Source organism: Amblyomma americanum, chromosome 4 (genome assembly GCF_052857255.1).
Source record: "Amblyomma americanum isolate KBUSLIRL-KWMA chromosome 4, ASM5285725v1, whole genome shotgun sequence".
NCBI classification, from domain to species: domain Eukaryota; kingdom Metazoa; phylum Arthropoda; class Arachnida; order Ixodida; family Ixodidae; genus Amblyomma; species Amblyomma americanum.
This window is the reverse complement of record NC_135500.1, coordinates 212,024,265-212,049,174: the sequence shown is the minus strand read 5'-3', so window position 1 is coordinate 212,049,174 and position 24,910 is coordinate 212,024,265. Positions and strand designations below refer to the sequence as shown.

The 24,910-nt window shown below is 48.5% G+C and overlaps 1 protein-coding gene across 2 annotated transcripts in view; it reads right to left on the bottom strand.

Moving 5' to 3' along the window:
• Window positions 1–24,910, bottom strand: part of LOC144129254 (salivary peroxidase/catechol oxidase-like) — a 170,265-nt gene that overhangs the window by 5,684 nt on the left and 139,671 nt on the right. For both annotated transcript variants that reach the window (XM_077663268.1, XM_077663269.1), the window contains exons 6-12: window positions 9,404–9,571; window positions 9,073–9,174; window positions 8,709–8,831; window positions 5,537–5,778; window positions 3,853–3,985; window positions 2,276–2,403; window positions 1,060–1,262 (exon numbers count right to left, since the gene is read on the bottom strand). In XM_077663268.1, the coding sequence (XP_077519394.1) occupies window positions 1,060–1,262; window positions 2,276–2,403; window positions 3,853–3,985; window positions 5,537–5,778; window positions 8,709–8,831; window positions 9,073–9,174; window positions 9,404–9,571 (1,099 nt within the window). The remainder of the gene's footprint in view (window positions 1–1,059; window positions 1,263–2,275; window positions 2,404–3,852; window positions 3,986–5,536; window positions 5,779–8,708; window positions 8,832–9,072; window positions 9,175–9,403; window positions 9,572–24,910) is intronic.

Below are 24,910 nucleotides of genomic sequence, written 5' to 3'. Positions count from 1 at the left end.
GCGTGGGGAGTGACGTGACAATGCAGTTTTTTAAGGCGAAAACCTTTAAAGGCTCATGCTAGCATCCGTCCGTCCGTTACGGTCTTGCGCCCATGGCCTCTGAGATTACCCGTGCGCCCTCGTGACTTCGGAGGCCAGTTGCGCTATTGGTAGTTCACTGTACATGCGCGAGGTGGCGCCACCGGCGCGCCGCGCCGCGCCAGACGCCTCGCCGCTGTCGACCGAGTCAGGTGCCGCGCAACCTCCCTCCTAGCGCAACGCATATGTAGTAACAATTATGTACCTAATTAACATCTTAACCACACATCAGTGAGGCAAGCAGCAACACCGCGCTAAAGTCTCTCGCTTCACCGCACTTTAGGCCAACAAAGTGTCCTTTAGATTGCTTGAAGTTAAGAGGAAGTTTGTATGTTGGGAAAAAGTATCCCATCAGTTTATCTACAGGGTGTTCTTTTCTTTTCGGAGTGAACGACTTCTTTCGGTGTGGAATGACACACGAACATTTTGTGCCTCTTCTGCAGTGCATTTTTTTCTTCAGTTGTTTGCCTTTTCCTATCATTTCATCCATTGATATTAAACCACACGTGACGTCTGAGCAGTTGTTATGGAGCTTCTTTGCTTAACGCAACGCTGACATCGCGCTTCCGTCACTCCCAGTGGGCTGTATATTAGGTCCTTTAGGCTGCTATAGACAGCAGCGACGTGCAATGATATTCTTATTTGAATATTTAGACACTATTGCTGTTTTAGACAAACTACAAATTGCCCGAATTAACATTTGATCACCCCGCTCTGTACATACGCAGAACTTGACTTCGGTCTCATCCAAAGAAACCATCATGCATTGAACTATTGCGTCACAACCACTTCAATGACCGCACTCTTCTATGCACCCTTCTTCTATATTTACTCCCAAATTTCCTCTCCTACGCAGAGTAGCATGTCAGCGAATATTCACGCCGGCCAAAATATCTGTTTTTCATTAACGAGATCCCCCCCCCTCTCTCTCTCTCTCTCTATTCACACATGCCGACAAAGTAGCTGGAGAGCAATACGCACTTGTAGATCTGGGCGTATCGGTGGATGGTCTTGTTGGGCAGGTATCCGATCAAGTCGGAGAAGTCCCGCGCCCTGGGCAGGCCGCAGTACTCGCGGAAGTCGTTGTAGCCCGGGACGCCGGTCTCACGGCCACGCTGGATGTTCAGGGAGACCAAGTCCATGCCGAAACCGTCGCCCGGCATCTCGAACAGATGGTTGGTGACCTGCACCGCGGTTGACGGGAAATGTTGAGGGCAACAGGCTCCTCGCCTGCTTTTGCAAGCACGAATTTTGCCCACCTACGGTGCCATGTGGCTTATTGGTCGCTGATGGCTGTGAGAATAGCTATTTTATCGTTGTTGTCTTCACAAAAGTACAAAACGCAACAGCAGTCTAACAAAGATTTTAATTGGAAGTTCTGTTTCTTCTTTAAAAACGACCTGCATGTCTTTTTGTTACTCTTCAATTGGGCTCCTTATTAACATTGTCTTCTCTCTTGGTAGCAGAAATATTATCGCACCAACTCACGCGTGGAATGCGTCACGACACGTTTTAGCTTTCTACCAGATAACTATAGAACAGAGCCATGTTCGATCAGAACGCGTCTCAGCAGCCGTCAGCAGCCTGACAACGCCCACTGCAGGACAAAGGCCTCTCCCATGTCTCTCCAATTAACTCTGTTCTTTGCCTGCTGCGCCCACCCTATGCCCGCAAACTTATTAATCTCATCCACCCACCTAATCTCCTGCCGCCCCCTGCTACGCTTGCCTTCTCTCGGAATAAAGTCCGTTACCCTTAACGACCATCGGTTATGTTGATTTCGCATTGCATACCCTGCCCAAGCTCATTTCTTCTTCTTGATTTCGACTAGGATGTCATTAACTCGCGTTTGTTCTCTGATCCGCTCTGCTCTCTTCCTGTCAATTAACGTTACACGAATCATTTTCCTTTCCATAGTTCGCTGCGTTTTCCTCAATTTAATTTTACCTGTTTTGTTATCCTCGACGTTTCTGCCCCATAGGTGAGTACCGGTAAGATACGGTAGTAAAAGAATGAATACCTTCGCCGGTATGTGCCGCGTCGTTCGTTGAGCAATTTAGCTTTCCCAAGAAATCAACACGCTTCAGTGCACCGAACAGTTTCCTCGTGGGTCATCTACGCAATGCGGTGCAAGGAGCAGTCATGGGCTAATTTACCGCACTACCTGCGGATACGCTCAAGCGGTCACGACGCGTACCTCAGTGGTGATCTCGGGGTCCATCCTGTTGGACTGCTGGTCGACGAGACCGAGGGCGAACGAGTCGACGACTCCGGGCTTGTAGAGATCGTAGGGCTGTCGCAGCAGTCGCGACAGACGGATGGCCTCTGATAAAAAAAAAAAAAAATATGTGCGCGTCACATCAGAAGTCTGAAGTACGCAATTTTAGTCGCAAATAAATTTAAGAAATATGCGAACACGTAGCACGCACATGATATATATGTTCTTCACGTGAGCTGAAGAGCATTTACGTCCCTATGTGTTCGTCGCTGTGTCGGAAAGAAAGCAATAGATATATTGTAACTTCATGAAGCTTGAAACGAGAAATTCATAGCTCGACAATCTTCGAGGTACGACCGTCTTAGAGGCACCTCGAAGCTGAAATGCATGGAAATGCATCGTAAGACAAGTAAGTACCTAGTGCTTCGCGTTCTTCGGCCTCTTTTTAGCTTGGAGAGCTGTTGCAGCCCTTTGATCTTATCTAATTTTGTTATTTGTGAAATTTTGTTTTTTTCAGAGTCGCCGACATAAAGTTTTCTGTGGCAACTGATGTGTCTTCTACAAATACGTTTCTCTTGCCGATGAATGCGATGCACGACAACGATTGGTACCTGTTTCGCCTGGAATGCAGTGTAAAGAGAGATATAGAATGTGTTCATGTAGGAAAGAGAGCAGAAGCATCTCGAAACCTGTCTCTTCGTTATGTTTCGACACAAAGCTATCTTTCACAACATTATAGCAGATGTGACGTAGAAGGTAATTGCCTTGAATGAAAGGGAACATATTAACAATACAAGCGTAAGGAAAAATAAATTGGCAGTGGCTTAGCTCGGCTACGCCAGGATATACGTAGAAAAAGCTAAGGCATGGCCTGATTAGCCTCGGTTAATCTTGATTGCAGGTCCAGGTTAGTCTCATTGTCTGGCTATGTTGTTGTCACGTGGTTCGTCACGTGGTTGGTCACGTGGTGTGGTGCGACCACGATGGGAATGCGAGCACGGCGACACCATATTTGGGTTCAGCCACAGATCTGTTTGTACCGCTGTTCTAAATTTCCTGATAGAGTCTCACCGACTGCCTTGCTAAGTTTTCCAAAATTTTTTTTTCTATCAATTATTACATTTTGACTAAATCATTATTATTTAATCCCTCTCTTTATTATTATTCTTATAATTTTGAAATCAAGACTCTCATCCCTTTTCTGTTCATGACGAAGAATCCACCGGTGTTGCGCTCCCACGTGCTTTTCCTTTTGATTAACTGCGTTCAGGTGAATAGCCACCCGATTCTTAGCCGATCCCCCCGTGTGGGTATGTGCCATCTTTTGATAAGCTAACAACAACAACAAGTACAGGTTCGTGGTCAATGTAGCTTTCGCTACAAAGTAACACGACTTTTGGCCTCAGGTGATTGATTAATCACATGCATAAGTGACCGTAAAACACCTGTCCTGCAGGAAAAAAGATTGTTGTTCTGAACCTCTGCCGTCGCAAAAGCTTCAAAAGCCTCTGGGGAAACTTCAGGAGTGACCGGGACAGTTGTCACGCCACACTTACCGAGCTTCTCGTGGAACTTGTTGTACCTCTCGGTGATGTCAGGCAGCAAGCTGTGACCGAAACGGAACGCAGAGGCCTGGAAGGCTTGCCTGATTCCAGCGTTCACCTTGGGGCTGTAGCCCTCGTAGTAACCCTGCACAGGTAATTGCCTAAAATGAAAGACCCATTCGAAGGCAGCCTATTGAAGCACTGAGGTTGTGTGTAGCATACGAAGATTTTCTTTACCTAAGCGGCTCAATAAAGACATTTGACTGCGGCATGTTATTCTGCAGTCACACAGTAACAAGCCCGCATTTTCTTGTCCCGCCGCTTTGTTTGAAGATTACCGATACCTCGAATTCTGGTTCTCTACCTAATATGAGCACGCCAAGTGGCTTTTTCGAGAGCAGCTTTAAAACTTCGGAACGCGAAAATCGAGCCTGTTCCCCTTATTTGTCACCCAGATAACACAATTTGCCGCTATACTATCGCGAAGGAAGTAAAGATGCTTTGTACCAGAAGGCTGAACGGATAATTTTTTTTTGTTTGACTTTCCTCATCTTTAATTGTCAACTTGCTTTCACCTACTTGTTTCCGATCTTTTTAAGACCCATTCACGGCGAAGAGTTTAGGCGATAAGTTAAGCATCGAAAAGGGATTATCTGACTAACTTTTTATTCAGAACCGCGCGCCGCAATCGCAGGAGGAACATATCCTTTTCTTAGAAAAAGCTGGCATTTTATATTTTTTTCCCTTAGTTTAGCGATATCAACAACAACAACAAAGCTTATTCAAGGTGTACAACCACAAAATTCCGACATCAGAGGAACGAAGTGGTTTCGCTTATGCTCAAACGGCGGTATCAAAAATACATAGCGTCTTCCTGCTGTCCAGTGAAGCAATGAGATTGAGGTGAATTTTGTTCGGAAAATAAGACAACAGGGAGAGAAAGTTTATTCCTTTGAAGGAAACTTGCTACCTCGGGAGTTTTGATTAATCAGCGATGTCAGCATGAATGGCGTAGTCGTCCTTCATCGAACACAGCTACAAAGGTGCAGTCGTTACGCTTTTAGAAGAGGCAATGGTCCAGAAACCCGTGCAGGACCTTCCACTGACAAACCTTCTTTCGACTAAACAGCTAGGAGAGTCAGAGCTAGGAGAAACTTTTTATACGCTTTCTTTCTGCTGCAGCGCGTGATACCCAGCTAGTACTCTTGTTTAATGCGCCAGCTATGTTCTGTCTATATGCTTATTTCGCCTTTTCTTAGCTGATTGAAAATTTAACTTTATACTTTGTCGCTTGTTATATTAGGCGGTTTGGCTATTTGCGCTTAGTATGTATTGCTGCTTGTTTGTATTATTTGTTGTTGTAACTTGCTCTAATTCTCGTGAGCCTCATCTATATTTGTATTTGTACCTTTTCGCTGTTTTCTTCACCCTTCTGTAATGTAGACCCACACACCTCTGTAATGCCCTCAGACCCTGAGTGTAACGAAATAAATAAACAAACAAACAGTGACGTGGTGGGACGTAAACATTTGGGCAAGTTGATTAGGCATGATTCGACGACAACCGGCGCAGCAGAAGACGACAGGGACGTGAAATAAGATTTGATGAAGGGTGCAACCCTTTCGCGCAGTTACATCCTTCGTCAGGGACATGAAGACGGCACACACGCACGCACAAAAGCAGAGCAAAATCTCACATCGTGGGCGGGCAGCAGTCCGTACTTCTTGACGGCGTCCGGTCCGAGCACCATGGGCAGCCACTCGTTGAGGGTGAGGTGCTGCACCTCGGCGATGAGGATGTGCCGCGCCTCCTGGTACAGCGTCTCGTCGTCCCAGTGCGGGTTCACCTGCTGCAGCCCCTTGGCGATCTTGTTGTGCTCTCGCAGCCACAGCGTGTGCATCACCGTGAGCGCCAGCTGCTCGTTCACACGCTCGTCGCCTGCGCAGAGTCGAGTGTGTTGGACGCGGCGGGAACAAGAAGTATTTTGGTTTGGGCTAGTTAGTGCATAGCCTTTTGACGATGTCAGGACGGCGCGAAAATAACAAGGACAAAAGAGGCGCACGAACACAACAGGCGCCTGTCCTGTTGTGTTCGTGTGCCTCTTTGGTCCTTGTTATTTTCGCGCCGTCCTGGCATCATCAAAAAGTTATTGTGTCAGCACGCTTCGAGAAGTGCGTGAAAGCACGCTATTGTCGGATTCAACTCAAGACGAAGAGCCGAATGCCCCGAAAAGAAGGCCCTTCAACCAATGGCGTCGACCTTATTGTCATGACGTAACGGTCAACCGCTTTGTACAAAGGGCAAAACACTTGTCTAGAGCACGTTCTGGCCGTGTTTCGGGCTGAACACGCGATATCTAGTGATAAATTTCGTTAAAAATGTTCTGGGTGTAAGCATGTTCAGTTAAACTCATGGGATTTCATCGTCATTTCTTTCCTTGGTCGCTGCGGCTTTGGGAGCTGTGGAAGAGACAGTTAGCTCGTTCTAGACAAGGGTTTTGCCCTCTGTACATGCTAGCGTAAATTCGCTAGCGGAAGTGGCAGATGCAACCTTAAATCTATAGTATGTTTTTAAAAGATCACTAAAGGAAAATGGGCATATAAATGCAACAGTTATCGCAAGCTCAAGCCAAATAAGAGTGAATAAGAGTTGGAATGACAGTGAAAATGTAAGGGCCGTTTTTTACTGCTAGTTTGCAGGTCTAGTTGTTAAAAACAAAGAAGGGGGATTTATTACTTTAGCGGATGTTTCTTAGCATGTACAGGTTGCGTGCGCTTCAAGCGCTGATATAGCGCAGTGGTGTATAGAAGCTCAGCGTTGGTTTCAAATTACGCCAGGAGTTTAGCACCTTAATTAACACCGCTGGGCACTTTTGCACATTACACTCGCCTTCCACGCTGCAAAGGAATTAACAGCTTTGAGTGCTGGCACTGAAATCATTAAGGACTGCATAGCCGCTGCGAAAGCCATCGTGGGGAGTTGTTCTCTTCAGACCACTGTCGAAGACGGTGATGTTAATTGTTACTTACTCTGCAGGGAAAGCGCACTATATTCGCTTCATCCACTCGTTTCAGTTACCGACAAATACAATGGCACGCGCGTCTGTACTGTCGATGCCTGAGTGTTGGCTGTAAGAAGTCAGGAAAACTTGAAAACCGAAGCTCAGGAGCCCGTTTGGTCAGCGCTTGCCTTTCAAGTATAGTTGACAGCGAGTAGCATCTCATGGAAACCGCATCTCCCAAATATGAGAAAAGAAGCTTGATTGTGCCAACATATTCGCGTACAATATTTGCTGACTGTTTCAAAACGGTTGTGAAGACGGTTTCGAAGAAAACGGTTATAAAACAAGCCTTAAGCATGCGACAAGCCTCTCCTGCCTTGACGCGTCTTTTCTTCAGGAAGAGTATTTAGCAAGTGATTCATAACTGGTAGCTGTAAACTGAAAGGTCATAAAATAGGAAGAAGCGGAACGGGAAGAACGTATGAAGTACTTACAAACATAAAGGGCCGCTATGAATGATAACAGAGTTACGAAGCGCCTTTCTCCCACATCTGAAACTTTGATAGAAGTCCGCTTCTGCTGTTTGCTTTTCTTGCTGTCTTGCATTTGCAGTGCGACTTGTGAACGAACAACCAAAGCAACCAATTTTTCTCTACGCACTGTTGAATACTGCATCACTGTGAACACATATGACCCGATTGTTCGAAGTGCATAACTCCCAACGTTTCCACGCTGTGTCTTCAACCTTCCCCACCTTGATCGCCGCCTAGTTTCTACCAAACATTTACCCGACCCTTTCTCTTGCACGCAATACCCTAAACAAAGCAGAGCAAAGATTACATATCCCTTTGTTCTCACATTTCGCGTCTCAAGGTCGGCTCTTGGCGACGGGAGGTTTAGGTAGATGCATGAAGTGCCGAAAGGGCTGCGTAGACGTCTCATAGCCTTGATGCTACAAAGCATTGTGATGTATGAAGGCCGCTTTCTTTTTTTTTCATATGTAGAGATTAATTCTGAAACCAAGGCTTCATGTGTGCCCATTGTTGCCTTAAATGAAACCTTGGAAGTGATCATTATTGATAAACCCAGATGCCTGAGGATGACCTTGTGTTCCAGTTTGGCAGCGGCAGAGTTTAATGAAAGTTTTCGCTGATAAAAGATGTGGGAGTGTCTGATAGAAGCTGAAGCCACTTTGTACCGTTCTGTCTCGACGCCTCGTCCGCTTGTGGCTGTGTCTGCTCCTATTCCTGCCGCTTTAAATCAGGGCACCATTGTCAGCACTGACATGACAATCTAACAATGAAGACCAGCTGCTTTTTATTCTATTGGAAGTCCTTGACTCTTTCGTAGTCTGGACTCCATGAAAACTGGCCCCTCTACCAGCTGTTTGAGTGTTCGAGGCTGCCTCGGCGCTTCATAGATGCCTGCTCTGACCTTTCTCTAGCTGCTAATCTCGGCGCCGCTGTCTGTGCCCAAATCAGCCGTTGCTCTGCAGTCGTCGGCCTGACCGTTGACTTCTGAAGGCAACGCATCATCATTACCGTCGTGCCCTTGCCAACTTCTCGTCATTTCCTCCCCCTTTCACTCCTTCTTCACGACCGCACTGATGTTAGCGATGAGCAAAGTGTATCGCGGTGGCGCGTTAACAAGAAGATTGGGGCAGCTGGTCGTGCGAGGAGGCCTCATCGATCTGACACGCTCTGAGGCTACAACGGATGTGTCGGGGCCCAATACAGAAGGGTGGCTGGAAGAGCCCCGCCAAAACGCGTTGCTTGGCGCCGTCGATGATTACGCTCGCACACCCGCGCGCGCGAACATCGAGCAGACGGGTGAGAAGAGAGGACGTTGTACAGCGCTAAGCACTTGCCGGCGTCGAAGCAGTAGAGGTTCCTGGGTCTCGCCATGCAGCCGACGTCCGCCTCGACTGTTTTCATGGGCAGAAGGTCCTTGAGGCCCAAGTCCCGGTAGAGAGGAGTGGTCTTGAGGCGTCCTTGTTTGGGCCAAGGCGTAAATCGAGGAAGAGAAAGAAAAATAAACAACCACGAGTCAACGATACAAATCGGCGCTGCCGGGCCGTTGCTGCCCAAGTTTTAGTAGCGGTGTCGCCGATTACAGTGCCCTGGCTAGGGGCTTACGAGGTCGCGGCGAGCGCTGCAGGCCATTAGCGTGTGTGTGAGCGCGCGCAAGGCATAAACGTATGAGACGAGTTCAACCACAGGACATGTACCCACCTCCGGAGAACTCTCGCAGTCGGCTGGCCACTTCCTGAGTGCTTCCGTACACAAAGCCGGCGTCGATGTACGCAGAGATGATGTTCATCTGGGACCGTGGTCCTGCAAGAGGCAGTTTCGTTTAGTCCTAAAGGGTACAAAACTCCTGCTTTGACAAGGTATCACTTCCGAAGACACAAACGAAAAACCGACTTCCATGCTTCGAGACGCCAATATAAACGATATAAACTCAGTTCTCTAGATTTCGCCTCCTGCAAACCTGTAAGACTTGACCTATAGAGTTTTGGCCATACCAGTACGGAAAGTAACTTTAGCGAGAACGTGTGCCTACCGAGGGTGCACGCCGGCCTGAGACCAGCGAGGACCCTGGCGAACTCGAGGCACTTGCGGTTGAAGAACTTGTAGAACGGGTCATCGTGTGGCACGTCGATGGCCATGCAGTTGGGGTGTCGCTCCTCCTGCGTGTACTTGCAGCACTCGATGTCCTGGCGCTCTTCGTCTGAAAGCGTCGCAAAAACAGAGCGCCCTTGTTTCACTGAGAGGAACGAGGAAGCTTTTCCCGTCAAACTTCACTAAACGACGTAGCTCTCTTATTTATTTCAAAATCCCGCATGCATATGTGGCGACAGTTATCTTTTCCATACCAAGCTTGGTTCGCGCTGCCAGTAGTCGTACGCGTAAGATCTCTTGATGAACTTTTAGCCCCATGTAGGGGCTTTAGTCGCATCCGATGACACCTAAAGCAGCCGCGAAGCCAAGAACACATTTCTAAATACGCCGCATATCGCTGCATTCCAGATTCCACAAGTCACTCCGTCATTGTTTTTATGAGTTCACAATAACTTACGGCGTAGGGCAGGTTTAATTGGAAGTCAATAGAAGAGGATTTTGTCCTTCAGTCGGCCTAGACTGATGGCAGACCTAAAGGATTTCATCTCTGAAAGTAGGGCAAAACGACCGCTTTTCTCCTTACGGCTATGTATTTGCCGTTCGACGGTTTGGAAACATTTCGTTGGACCTAAACGCCATTCGCCTCTGCTCTGCACGCCTACACTTGCGTGTCGCGAGCAGGAAAAAAAAAAACCGCCGGAACGCAAGAATGAATCGCCGGGAAATCGATGTTGTACGCCCGCCCCGTTGGTATCGGCATCAGTTCCTCAAGGAAACACTTAGAGCGAGTGGACATGTAGCGGCACCATTTTGTAGCGACAGGTCTATAAGAAGCTGGAGGAAAATCCTCATTCCGTCGCATTTTATTTTTTCTTTCGCGTTCAGCTCCTCCGCAGACACCGGAAAAAGCGCCTGGAAAGGCGTGTTCTCGGCAGACTTTTGTACTTGATTGGCAGCGTTTAATGCGTTAATAGGTCCGGATACCTGATCTTCGCGTCCTGTTTTTGTCTGTGTGTCTGCATGCTTGCGTACGCGGGGGGAATTTTTCTTCGATGGAATGCTCCTGATTAGATTACCGGGTGCTGTAGGTCACTCTCGATGGAACGAGATGTTTCCAAACGCGGCAGATAGAATGCTAGCCAGCCCAGGCTTGCACGAGTGTCGCGAGATATATTTTTAGATCACCAATGGCACCTTTCTTTCGGATCAACCGGATTAAGTGGTGGGCGTTCTCCGAGCCTTGTAATTAGTCTTCCGGTAGATTAAAAATAACGAAGGGTGGACCACCGAGTTTCCTCCGGCGTCTTGCTTACCCCGTTTTCATTGCAGGTGGGGTTTATGCTTACCACTCGTGTGACAAGGCGATTGAAATACGCCAGGATGTTTCACACTAAATTGCCGTATCAGGCTGCCGGTTGCTTTTCAAGTTAAAAGGATAAGCGCTGTCTCGCTGGTCCCGAAAATCATCCCTCGGCACGTTTTTGTACGAAACACTACGACGATGAACATCTTGAATTTGTCCTAATACGAAAGTGGGGGAAAAGAAACAAGCAGACAGTGCAGCAAACTAGCTCAAGTAGACATGCATCATAGGTTCACTGAGACAACATCAGTAAACGAACGAAAGGAAATTTGCCGCTCTTTCGCAGTTCATATATGCCGGGCCAGCTGAAGGCATAGCGTTTAGTTAAGCTGCTCGTACCCCTGCACATTCGCGACTGAGCTCAACATCATACATTAAATATTCCGGGTTATGAAGTTCGCTTGTGAAGTTTGCTTACACTGACAGCCGCAGCGAACTGGTTTACCCGTGTCTTGCGCACGAGTTGCACATTTAAGCCGATGTGTTCTATGAACAGACGGGGACAAAAGTCTCCACGACACGAGAATGGCGATCGATTAGGAGCATAGACGCAGTATGTGCCAACGAACACCTGATTTAACTCGCAAATGTTAGAGAAGGCGAGACCGACCGTCACTTCCACTAGCGTTGTCTCGAATGCCAGTCTGCTTCTGTTGGCGTATCTTGGAGAGCATAGTTTCTTACTATTAACTAGAGGGAAAGCTGGCGCCCCGCCTATGGTAGTTTACATGGAGCTTCGTCAAGACCACCTCAGCCACCATGAGCGCTCTAAGCATCATGGAGCGGAGAGGTACCGATTGCAGAACCGCAACTTTTGGCCAAAAAATAATGAAAAAACAAGCGTTGTTCGATAATCAAGAATGCCGTGACATTCAATATCCTTCTCTATAAATTGCAACAAACGAGCAGAAAAGCATGTAAGTGTAAAGTTTGCCCAAAGTAAGCGATGGCTTGCTCTTCTATTGGCCAAGTATTGCAGACCACAAAAGCCAATATTTCGTGCTTAACAGGCGCACTTTTAAAAAGAAACATGTTCTAAAAAAAAATGTTGCGGTTCAACACTTTAAGAGGTACTTTAATGGCATTCCGAAAAACAGAAACCTTTTATTGGCGTCGTTCGCTGTTGCGTTTTCGCTACTATGGCTTTTGCACACTACGTATGCGCCAAAGTCGTCTGCGCGCGGGTCGTGCCATGGGCGAAATGGGACATCTCAGTAACGCCACTCTGTGTTCCTGAAAAAAACCGACTGTCCCGCGCAAAGTAGCTCATCGCCCCATGATGCTTTGAGCGCCCATGGTGGCTGAGGAGCAGCGCCGCCAGCTTTCCCTCCAGTTAATAGTAAGAAAGTCTCTGTTGGAGAGGTTTGTTCCCGATATCACAAGCATGCACGAAACAACGCATCTGGCCTCTCTGAGAAGCACAGCTTCGTTATACTGTTCAGCAATTTTTTTTTCTATGGACTAAACAATAGTTGACATCGAGCGCCTGTATATAAACTTTAACAGCTAGCAATCAAAAATTCCCTCATCAAGCTGCTTTCCACCACTCCCCCTCCCCACCCCTCTCACCAAAAGATGCAAAAAAAAAGCCACAATGGCGGCATTGAGTTGCACATCACTTCATTAAGTGCATTCGTTCGCTTCTGCATCTGCTCAATGGCGTTCGTGTCCACTCATCCGAAAATGCATGCAAAATATGTTATCTCCATTTTTCTGCTCTTCAACTGCTTACCCTTCAAAAATATTCCACTCCCAAGCTACATTTCCGCCACTTTCCTCTGCGTTCGACTCCCCACTGAGTTCGTTTCCGCGTATCCTGGCGCCTTGAGGCACGATCTCTTTTGCTAGAAAAGGGCCAAATTGGTGCGCTCGCCCCGCTATCGTCTTCGGTTTCAGAAAGCCAAAAACGATAAAGAGAGGAGCAAAATTTCTCACAGTCCCGGCTTCTTTTGCAGCTAAGCGCCTGCGACCTGTGGTGGGTGAATTCGCCCACAGTGTTCCCGATACCGTTTCTCATTCTTGCGCATGCACACTAAACTCCAGCGCATGACCTCTGATCACAGACCATACGCCCCTATTCATGACATCTCCGTTCTTGCGTCAACCGCCTGCTATATCTCATGAGCGATGTCCGTCGCAAATCAGAATTCAAAGTAACAGCCGGCATAGCCATCAGGAGCCCGCGTCACCTCCATCTCTTGAACCGCAAGAACAGAATATGAATAAAATAAAAAGTAGAAAATCAACAACAACAACAACAACAACAACAACAACAGAGTACGTGACAAGGATACCTCAAGCACCCCATTTATCGCGTCAATGCTGTCCCGCATCTGCTCTCGTGTCGAACACGCGCACAGGCGCCATCGTTGACCGGTCAGTCATCGATGGACCAGTCGGAGTTGCGTGCTCGGTGAATCCTTCCCCTCGGGGTAGGGGGGGGGGGGGGGGGGGGAACTATTTCCGTCACCTTCGCGCCGTTAGTATATATATTCCTCGCGTGGTTTCCGCGTCTCCACCGTCGCTGCGACGCCGACAGAGGAACAGGCGGGCGCGCGCGTGGCCTCGAAGCGGCGAGGAAACGAAAGCAACCGGCGTGCCGCGCGCTCGCCTTTACGCCGTCCTCGCCACTGCCGCCGCTACCCCACCCCGTGCTAAAGCTCTCCTCTTTCTCTCTCTCTCTCTCTCCCCCTCCCCATCGACTCGCAAGGTGGCCCAGTACTCTGCATTTCCTTATCCATATCGCGTTTGTCTATCTTGTTCTCTTTCCTCGCATTTCTTTTCCCCTTAGCAGCCAGTCCCCCCCCCCCTCTCGTTTTTCTTCCATCGCCATCACAAGCGCCGCCGATGACGCCGATCTCTATAGATGCTTTTTTTTGGTTGTTGTTGTCTGAGCTGGTTCGCGCGCGCGGGCATAGCGCCGCGTCGTCTCTTCGAACTCATCCATAGTCATGGCCGGAGCCCTGTTTCCTCTCGACACGTCGGGCCGCACTTGTATGTGTGCTTTTCCCTGACAGAGTACAAGCGCCTTTTCACTCCTTGCCATTCTTTTTACGCCTCGTTCGCGGAGCACTCAATCGCGCCGCGATTCGCCGCAAAAATGTGCGCGCGTTAGGGGAGAAAGGAGTGGCTGGTGTATGGGCGTATGTGCTTGGTATATGTATGCTGTTCCCTCGCATTTTGCTGCGCTGTTTCTGCCGTTGAAGTATGAAGAAACGCTTCTCACCCCAAGGATCACGCAACAATAGCAGGTGCTTCGTGCTTGCACACGCACATTGTTATGTCACTGCGGTCAAGAACGTTTTCTGCGCACGTCTTCTTTTCTTTTTTTTCTACGATATTAGGAAGTGCAGACTTTCATTAGTTTCGTGTTGTGCCATATAAGTCATGCTCATTTCGTGCTTTGTTTTCTTTTTCTTTTTTGCAGTCACGCGTGTAGGAAATTCAAACAAACATCTAGAGCGTCCGATTTCCTGCCAATCTGAATGACGCGAAAAGCCGCGTAAGGAAGAGCAGTGCTCTCACTGGTGCAGATTTACTGTGGGCAGCATATATGCTTTAAGAGCTCGGCTCTTGGCAACCGTTGGCGTTTTAGGTTCTGCTCATGTGTCAACCACACTGTCGGTCCACGTGTTGCAGGAACCTTCTATGGTCAGCAGTTAGGCGGTTGTTTCTTCTCTGAAGCATCGTGCGCTACCGCAACCACTAATAAACTCTCTTAAGCGCTGAAAATATGCTCGCTTTGTTACCAGTTACAAGCGACCATGCATTGTGAGCAGTGGTGGTGGTTCTGTGTTTGGTGACTAAATAGAAATAAGAAACGGTCAAGAAGCAGATCCTGCTAAAGGTGGGGCCATTAGAAAAAAAAATTTCCTCCTTAGAAAGCGGTCTGTTTCAAGCAAGGACAATGCCACTAAAGGAGCCGCCATCCTTTGCCTATAACGCAAGTGGCAGCTGTGCTTGAAGAGGGAGCCGGTTAAGTTACTCCGAAATTGCCCATAATGAACAGATCGTCACGAGGACGTTGTGTGAATTTTGCACAGAAAAAAAAAAAAAGCATAATGGAGTGGCGGAAGCTCTCGCCCACTTCCATCAGTGAATGTACCCTGCAGTAACCATGGCCATGAGTTTCCTTTGGTTACCTTCGGCGCAAGTTACCTTCGGCTTTGTCCCCTTTGCATTAAAACTGATTTCGTGGCACTGAATTTTTTCCGCAAGGCACGTCGGCTAAGAGGGAGCAAAAAAAGACAGAGAAAAGAGGGAACGGTACGAGTGATGACGCAAGAAACAGACACACTCGGTAAAACGGAACACTTGGTAACACCGATGACAGCCACACACTTTTTCATAGGCTAGTTCTGTATATGCAGTGAAATATTTTATAAGAAGGTGATCGACCTGAACGGATCTAGTTTCCTAACTGGACTATTTTGGGGCCATCTAATCACACAGCTTTCGTATTTCCTCGTAGAATCAGCGAATACACGAAAAGCAGTGAAACGGGAACTCACGACTCCACGCTAATGTCACTTATACCTGAATCAGTTCTGATCACTTGGTTGCTGTCACAAGCGAAGGACAACGTAAATTGATGAGGCGTCAGGGTCGTGGGACCGCGAGCCCTGGGGACAGCAACGGGAAGTAAATTAACCACTGGGAGTGCTTTTCGCGGGCAGCTACAAAAAAGTCGTAAATTAAGGTACACTGGTCGTAAAGCACATTACCTTGGCTCCCTTGGCTCAATACTGATACGCCTTGTGCGAAGCTATTATATCTCTTCAAACGAAGGCCGTTCCTACCCGTAGCGCTCCCTGTACGGGAACGTTTATGCAAAAGATGGGGTACTTGCTTGGAGCTCCAGCACATCAAGCACGCATAATCGTACTGAGCATTCGCCATTATGTACTTCGGTGTACTTCTTTTTTTAACCGCCGAAAGCACGAAGAAAATGTGCTATCTCCTGCGTGTAGGTTCCCAGCCTTTCGTACTTGCCTTCCTGGTCATCTTTTTATAGCCTGCTTTGTCCGCACTGCGGAGCGTAACTACGCAGCCATCTCCTTGTAGACCATTCTTTCAACTCCAAATCGATTAAGTTAAACTGCAAAGCCACTTCGGCTTATCCTTCAGTGGCGAACAAAGAGCGCGCGACAGAAATCACTAGGACGACTCATTGCAAGCGTAAACTGAGATCTCTGTATATCAGAAAGGCGGATCGTTCGCTCTCCTATATACGGGCTGCGCATACTGCATGTCGAGGAGATAGGCACGACGACGCATACGTCTGGCCTACATATGTACACGCAGGAGGCGAAAGGAAAAAAGAAGTGAAAATGGAGTGGAGGAGGGGGCGGGAGTTGGGGAGGGGGAGTGGGGTGCGCGTGATAATAATCTTCATCGTACATACACGCCGCGATCAGATAAGAGAAAGCTGTGCGTTGTCGCTCGCGCTACTCCGTAGGATCGCCACGATGCCGGACCGCAGACGGCGCGCGGTCAGCCAGCCATGTCGCCACCGCCGTCGGCTTGGGTAAGGGCAGGTAAGGGCGCGTGGCACGTGTATCGGACATTCGTTTGTACGCAGAAAGAGTGGTCCTGGAAAGGAGGGAGGGTGAGGGGGGGAAAGCAGGCCTGCTCAGTCCTCCTACGAGCTTATTCGCAAAGATAGACTCGTCGGCGCCGCAATTAATCTCTCGCGGCCTAATTGCTACGAAGGAGACACCTATACAGCGGCAACACTCCCCCCTTTTATATCTCTTTCTCCCCCACCTTTCCTGGCTGCGGGGAGGCCGCCGAGAATTTCTGTCCAGGCGGCTCCCTACTGACCGCTCGCCCTTTTGTTTCGAGCGCCCGCTGCAGTCGCTGCAGGCGCTGTTCCAAATCGGCTTTGGATTGTGCCCGCAGCGGATTGTCGACAAAGCCGAGGACGGCCGCCGAGCCGAGCAGTGCGGCACTTTTGCAACGGGTATTCCTGCCAAACGGCCGCGCGCACTGGCTGCCCGGGCGAGCTTGGAATGTGCGCGGGAATTTAGTGGCGCCTTCGCCGCCGTAAGCGCCGCGCGCTGGTGGCCTTGCAATGGTCACACGGTGTGCGTTTGTGTGCGTGCGTGCTGGTGGCGATTTCATTTGGAAAGGCTAGCTGCGTCTGTCCGCGTGGCGCGCTGCCTCGCGACGCCGCCCGCAGACGCAATTAAGTCGCATATCGGGGTCGAAAGCTGGCTGAAAATTTTCCGCTAGACGGGAACGCCTACAGCAAGGTAACGCGGGCGACGTGCGACTGGCCCTGCTCCTCCATTTGGTTTTGGCTGAGGAAGAGAAAAAGGCTGAGAATTTATGCTCCAAAGGTTAAAGGTAGGAGACACAACTCTGACGGGGCGAGAGGGTATGCTCCAGAAGCCAAACACTTCGTGCATAGATGAAAACGAAACTAGGCCGATAAAACAAATCGATTTGCTTGCCTATTCTTTTTTTTTTATTCGAGATGTTTGGCATTAGGCATAATGAGAAATGGAGAGAAAGTTAGAGGATGGAGTGAAGACAAGCCTCGCTTAATTAAAAAGTGGCAAAAGTTCTCGATAAAGCGATTATCAAGTGTGCACTTGCGATAGTCGCTTTCAACGTCCCATCGTGCTTGCCTGTTGAAATCGTCTTAATCGAAATTCTCGTTTAGTCCAATCGCATTAGTGCACTGCAAACTGCTACGGGTCTACACAAACATTCACCGGCAACTGCAGCGAACACACTTAAAAAAATAGGAAACAAACTTAACGTCGAACGATCAAACCCGCATCGGGGATGCGGGACATCGGGAAAGCGTGCTTTCAAAGAGCAATTTCTCGCCCAATCTGTAACAGCCTCAGCCGTATTGACGGTGATTTACTCATTTCCTCTTCGCGCATCAAAATACTTGTAAATAGCACTATCCAATTTATAAACAAGGATGAAGTAGCTGGGCAAGTTGGAAGTAGTTCGTTGTGGGTGTCACAGCGTGAAACAGACGACAAGAAAAAAGCACAAGGCGAAAGCGCTGATCTGTGTCGTCTTCTACTTTTGTCTTTCTTCTGTTTCGTGCTGTACCATCCACATTGAACCAATTAATAAAGCCAAGCGCTACACCTTCCTCTTTCTTGAGTGTCTAGCCAGCTCCGTAAGTGCCCAGGCTCAGCGCAATATGCAGTTGCCATCTTTCACGGAGCATATAGGCGTCTCGACTGAGACTATCGCCCTCTTCAAAATTCATTTCTTTGCCAAAGACTGCGATAATTCGACGCACTCTAATTTGCATATAAATAAGCGCCGCCTTGCAAAAGCTGAAAATGTGTAGCGTGCAATTCATAAACCAGTCTTATCGGGGCATGTCGAATGTGTGCCCATGCGCCGTTGTTAAAATTCCCAGGGTATAAAGTTATGTACAGTCGAGCCCAGATTTATCTAAGCGGGATATTTCGAATTATTGGCAATATCGAATACACAGATTATCCCCTTAAAAGCCGTCCTTAAAAGTAGAGAAAAGTTTCACAATATATCCAACTCCAATTTCGTCGATCATTCGATATATCGAAGTGCACGGCGTGCTTCTATAAGTGGCGCTTTTCTTAACGGAGCTCTTCGCTCACTTTTCGCGCGCGAGACGGGCGGCTGCGTGGCCTTGGGTACCTGCTGGCAGCGCTAGCGCTGTGAAACCGCGTGACTAAATGGATGTGGGGTGCGTTGTTGGGTGGGGGCTTCGGTTTCTCGTACTCATTCTGCACGGCATATTCTGGTCATGCGGTGAAGCCAGCCTAACTGAAACCTAGCGGCGGCCTTCGCCTGGTGTGCTTCGATGCCCGAGGGTTGGCGGAAACCAATTGTTCAATTTTAGTAAGCGGTTGTTCTGTTTATAATGTACTGGTAACAGGACTAGACGTCTTATATTAGGTAGCAGCTCGCGCCAAAGCAGCGACCGTTGCGGCTTCGATGCGGAGCAGGTTATCGCAACGCTAAGCGGCACGGTGCACTGCCAGCAAGCGGGCGGGAGGCACGTCACTTCAATGAACGCGTCACTAGCGTGGGTACAATGTATTCTTACTTATAGATTACAGATAATCTTATCTATTATAGTGGCCATTCCCCGCACTTAGCCGTTGTGTGTGGCAGGCTGCCCCACCTGTCCACTGGGTTGTGGGCAACTTGCCCAGGTGTGTGTGTGTGTGTGTGTGTGTGTGTGTGTGTGTGTGTGTGTGTGTGTGTGTGTGTGTGTGTGTGTGTGTGTGTGTGTGTGTGTGTGTGTGTGTGTGTGTGTGTGTGTGTGTGTGTGTGTGTGTGTGTGTGTGTGTGTGTGTGTGTGTGTGTGTGTGTGTGTGCGCGTGCGTGCGTGCGTGCGTGCGTGCGCGCGCGCGCGCGCGCGCGCGCGTGTGTGTGTGTGTGTGTGTGTGTGTGTGTGTGTGTGTGTGTGTGTGTGTGTGTGTGTGTGTGTGTGTGTGTGTGTGTGTGTGTGTGTGTGTGTGTGTGTGTGTGTGTGTGTGTGTGTGTGTGTGTGTGTGTGTGTGTGTGTGTGTGTGTGTGTGTGTGTGTGTGTGTGTGTGTGTGTGTGTGTGTGTGTGTGTGTGTGTGTGTGTGAATATATACAGCTAGCAGGTTGCCCACTTCCAACTGCCCACCGCTGCAGGTGGCAGTCCAATTAATGATTGGTCGCGAGAGGTTGCTCGGCAAGTGCAACCTGGGTCTCACGATCCCTTACAAAATTTTTTATACAATCTATAGACTGTGTATAGACTTCTACGTATTACGTCTATAGACTCTCTATAGACAAACCCTAGAGAACAGTGTGTAGGCATTACAAATCCTATAGACAATCTATAGACAATGTATACATTTACGGCCACACAGTTTTAGTAGACTTTTGTCTTTAAACAGTCTATAGACTATGAGCAGACAAAAAGAAATATCTATAAGAAGGCAATATAGTCTATAAGAAGTCTATAGACTGTCTATAAGCCATTTTTATAAGAGCGAGCCCCATCGAAGGCAGCCCCTGTCATTCCAGGCAACTGGCATATATACCGCTTAACCGCTGCACCACTGCGACAGGAGGGGTAGGAGGACTCCCAGGGGTCTATGAATGTAAAGTAGAGAATGATCAAGTCTGCAAATAGGAGCATTAACTCATCATGTCTATCCAAACAACTTCTATCCGTGTACAATGGACCCGAACGCCGGAACCGAAGTGAAACCGAAATGCTAGCGCACCTAATTCGCATTTGTCTGAGCTACGCAAATCGACCGTCATTTTTTATATATCGAAATACTTCGCGAGCCCCTTGGAGTCTGATGTATTCGTGTTCGATTGTATTAGCGCACAGGGGTGAAGAGATTTGATCAACTGATGTTTCGAAACATTAACATTAGTGGCACGAAAGCGTCAGATTAACCAAATCATGTGCTAGCGTATGTCTGCAGCAGGTCCTTTTTTTTGCTTCTTTTAATAATGGGACAGACCAAAAAAAAAATACGCAGGACATAACCGCGATAGGAAAAAGAAAACCGTCAGCTTTCCTCTATTTTTCGCTCCCACATGGAGGCTTATTTCTCAACGGCGATCCGTAGAGTGCGTTGCACGAAACGTAGGCTATCAGATTCCTATCAGATTCAGATTTAGCGTGGAGCTTCTAAAGCTGCTTCTCGCGCCACAGTACAGAGCACATCACAAGAAGAACGTAATTCTCGGAACTGCGAGCGAAGAGCCAGTGAGGGAGGTTATGAGCACGCCATATATAGATGCCCAGAATGGATGCCGGTCTTTGGCGTAATCTATACGTATTTCATGCGTTTTGCCTATTGGGACTAAAGGGCAGGCTAGGATATGTCTTTCGCTCCCAAAGGCAACTGCTCCAGAAGCGACATGCGAGGAGCAAGAGCCGAATGAATTGACACAATAGCTTCTTGCTCGTTGTTCTCGCTCCCTTGCGCAAAATACTCCTCTTCTTCGGAATCATGACATGAGCACCCTACTGGTACTCCTCATCACAGCTTGTACTGATGAATTCCGCTTCTACTTCGTTCCGTTGCTGAATTACTGCCGTGCAAGTAAGTACAACTTATATGGCCAGCCTTTTTGTAGCGTACCTCACAGTGTGGAATAATTGGATCCAATATATTTAGGAAAAATTCTCAATGTGGAACTGGCTTCCATTAGGAAGTATCTACTTGTTAGTGTCCCCATGATCGAAGCTATAGGACTGCAAAGGAAAGCTGCACAGCTTTCTTAGAAACTTCGGAGTTGAAAAAAAAATTGTCCTGGTCTGAAGATCAAACCCGAGACTGCCGCATGTCCGGGTAGTCGCTCTATCACCTAACTTAACCAGAACCACTAGCATATGGTAAGACGACGCCGAATTGTTTAACAACTTGAAGAGGGAACAGTGTCAGTTAATGATTTAGGAGAACCCGGAAGCTGCAGTAGATTCTACTTGGGGAGCAGTTGCTCATCAAGTGAATGCTGTTAAGGGATTATTCCCCAAGCAGATTGTTTTTAAGGTTTGATATCTGTGCGACCAAGTAGCTGTCTCCCCAGAAAGGCACGTGCATTTATGCGCTTCGATTTGCTTTCAGAATGCGACAGTTAAATGTTTGTGCTGTAAATAGAAAATTTTGAACAATCGTCAATAACGGTATCTTTTCCTTCCTTCTGTCATCGTGAGGGCGAGAGTTTCAACAATTTCTATTCTACTCAGAGCTTAACAAGGCACATTTGAGTGGCGAATACCAATTAATCATTAACTGCTCAACTTTTGCTGCTGATTGATTCGTGCCAAATTTCTTTGAAGTACACGGCACAACTATGCCTGAGACACGCTTCCCACCCTAAACTCGTTGCAGTCCCATTATGTCAGTGCAACGTGTACATCGTTGCAGGTAACCATGGTGAACAAACCCACGAGCCTTAAGGTTCCGCCTCGCTACAAAGTATCAAGATCAGCATACGGGGACAGGGAAGTAGTTCCGCTCATCTGGGGTGGGTGATTTCACCGAACGGACAGAGCTGACCAACTGCTGTTACGAAACACACTGCAGGCAGCTGGGCAACTCTGTAACCCAGTTCTCCCCCCCCCCCCCCCCTCCCCATAACAATGCAAGCCCCATGCATAACCACTCAGCGCGCGCACACACAAACACACAAAAACACCCACCCTAACCCTTACGCGTTCAGCTGGTCTTAGTCACCCTCGACGCTAATGAAGACGAACGCTCGTCGCATCTGCTGCCGCGATTCCCGAGCAATCGTGCATGCGGCAATAGCTATGTAGGCTAAACGCGTCGCATTAATGGCATGGATCGGCGGCCTTTGGGGCGAGTGGACGGGGGGGGGGGGGGGATATTTACGTCGTACCCGACGATTTCCTCATGGCTACCCGCCGCCGTGCCCGGGGCTGCGTAACCAGTTTATTTTTTGCGGGTGCATCGCGTGCGTCTGGCGCGGCTGCCAGCCACGCCCCCTGCAGCTGGCTTCGGGAGAGAACATCTAGGTCGGAGACGGTGTCGGGAACCACGGTGGTGCCTGGGCGTGGTGGGAAAAGGCAACCTCCCCCCCCCCCCCCCCCCCCGCGCCCGTGACTTTGAACCGAGCGGCGTCCGCAGACACACCGGACTGGGTGCGAACCTACTTAGAAAACACTCCATCCCGCACAGCCTTGGAGCGTATCGCTCCCTTCTGGACGGATTCCCCGGGAAACCAGGTCGTCCATAGGTACACATGACCATGAACGAGGCGTAGCTTGTGTGTGTGTACACTACACTGCACTGGATGGACGCGTGCGACTGTCCCATTTGGAGCTTGCTTCGGGACTCGATGTCTAACTATCGCTTTGAACGCGGCTTAATGGAATTGTAATGCCGGTAGTGTGGCTGCAAGAGTCGGAGGAACGCAGAAGCTTGAGAAAATGTGGTGTCCAAAAGCCTTTTTTCCGATAACAGCGGCCCTGTTAAAATGAGCAGATGGGAGGTTTTAGCGGTGAAAGTCCTGGGAACGTCTCTCCTAACCATTACGCCCGGGCTAGTAGTTGACCTAATCACGTAAAGTTTCAATGTGCGAGGATGCATATTAGCACACCAGCGGTCGTTTTCACTAGATGTCTAGGATCTCACACAAACTCCGTGCCGCTCACCAAATTTCCTGTTCACTTTTCCTTGCGAGAAAAAAAAGATACAGCGTTACACAAAATTACAGCGAGAAAATACACACCGCATGTTTAAAAAAAAAACAATCGGCTACGTTTTTTTCTAGGAGTGCTAAATAATATTTGATTTGCTGTTCCGACTGTATAGTACAAAGCCTGTCGTGACTGCTCGGTATGGTCAACTGTCACGAACAATGACATTGCTGAGTTACCAACTTGACAATCCTGGTACCCCATTAAGCTGCATTTTTCTTTTTTTTTTGCGCTGTCTTCACAAGCTGACAACGAATATTGAAGTCATGGCATGCAATCGCAAACTACAGAGCTCATAGCTTTAAATACATGAATAAGCCGCATAACTAAACGCTGAACTGCTGGCTCCGAAAGCACGATGTCCCGACTGACTGGTTCCCGAAAAATACAATTGTCCTAAATACGTATGGCGTCTTAATTCGTCCGACCTCTGTTTGCAGGTGTGTCGCATTTTCTACGCATATATTACGTTATTATATAGTAGTGTACTCACATAGGCTTGCTTCGACAAGGCGAGTGCTTAACTCTGCTGTTCGATGTTAAGAGGAGTGTCTTAAGACTAATTTCCTAATGCCCTACTACCTTTGTTTTTCTTTGCTTTGCTCTGATTTACTTTGCCATCCTGTGGAATTCCGATATTCAAGCCGCCTATGCCTGCATGTTCGATGCACTGAAAACATGATGCTCTGCAATGTTTTTATCTGCGCAGACTTATGGTTGCTCAGAACCGCGTTGCTCTCTGCGTCATACGAATGCCTCGCTGTCGAGTATTATAACGCAACTCGCTTACAGTTCAAGAAGTTCATGCACCTCTTACCCGAATATGCTAATAATCGGCAATTCTTTTGTACGATGCATCCCGTTTCTGTAGCGGTTTCTTCGCTCCTTCATCCGTCGCGCGCATCCCCTTTGTATCGCCCGGATTGCGAGCGCAAGATTAATGGTGGCGGCGGTCAGCTCGCTCATCTGTGCGCCCGCTCTCCATTTTGTTTGTTGGCTTTTCTGCGCTTTCACGATGCACCGCGCGCCGCGCTTTGCATACACGGACGTTTCCCGCGGGCGTACTCAATGACGACGTCCGTCCAGGTTGAAAGCTGTGCCTCCTTGTTGTACTCTGCTGTTATAAATTGGCTTCACTCTGAGGACGCCTGCACGAAGAGCCCCCTCGAGCGCCCTCTACCTTACATGCACGCGTTCGCCAGAGCACAGATTACCGCGTTCCATTCTGTGCAGTGTTGCAATACAAAGCTCTGGCGTCGGGGGTGATTAACTCGTCTCAGCGCGATCGTTTAGGAGGCGGCAGCGGTGGCGGAGGCTCCAAAGGATAGGAGCAGCTCGCGCGCTCTAGTTTTGATTTGCATCGCGAAGCGTGTTATCATGCGCGAGCCAGGTGAGTGCTCGCGAGTGCGCGCCGATAGATGGAGAAACGCTTATGCATTCTTGGCTTCTGGAAGAGCTCGCAGGATTGGCTAATGACCCGTGGCTTGCTATTTCAAACAAGGAAGAGCGAAATATGACGTCAGCACTCGGCCTCGCGGGGTCGCTTCTCGGGCCGAGCGCCATGGTTCCTGAATATTTTCTGCACGGGGCCTCTGCATAGTTTTTTTGCCTGTTTTAAGATTCTACTCGATTACAGAAAGTATATTAACTAAGACGATTTTTCACAGATCTGCAGGGTGTCGCACTTAGCGTTAGGAGTATTAACAGTTTATGCTACAGAGTGTTGCAGACTGCAAGTTGACGTTTATACAAGAGTGGTCTCGTCCACAAATGCTATGCTGGGACAGATAGTAGGTGACTCCTATAGAGGAGGGCTCCCCGCTCCACATAAGTACCGGGGGTGCTAAGGTGGGACAGAAGAAGAAAAAAAAACGGTCCCGCTCGAGAGGCCTAAACCAAA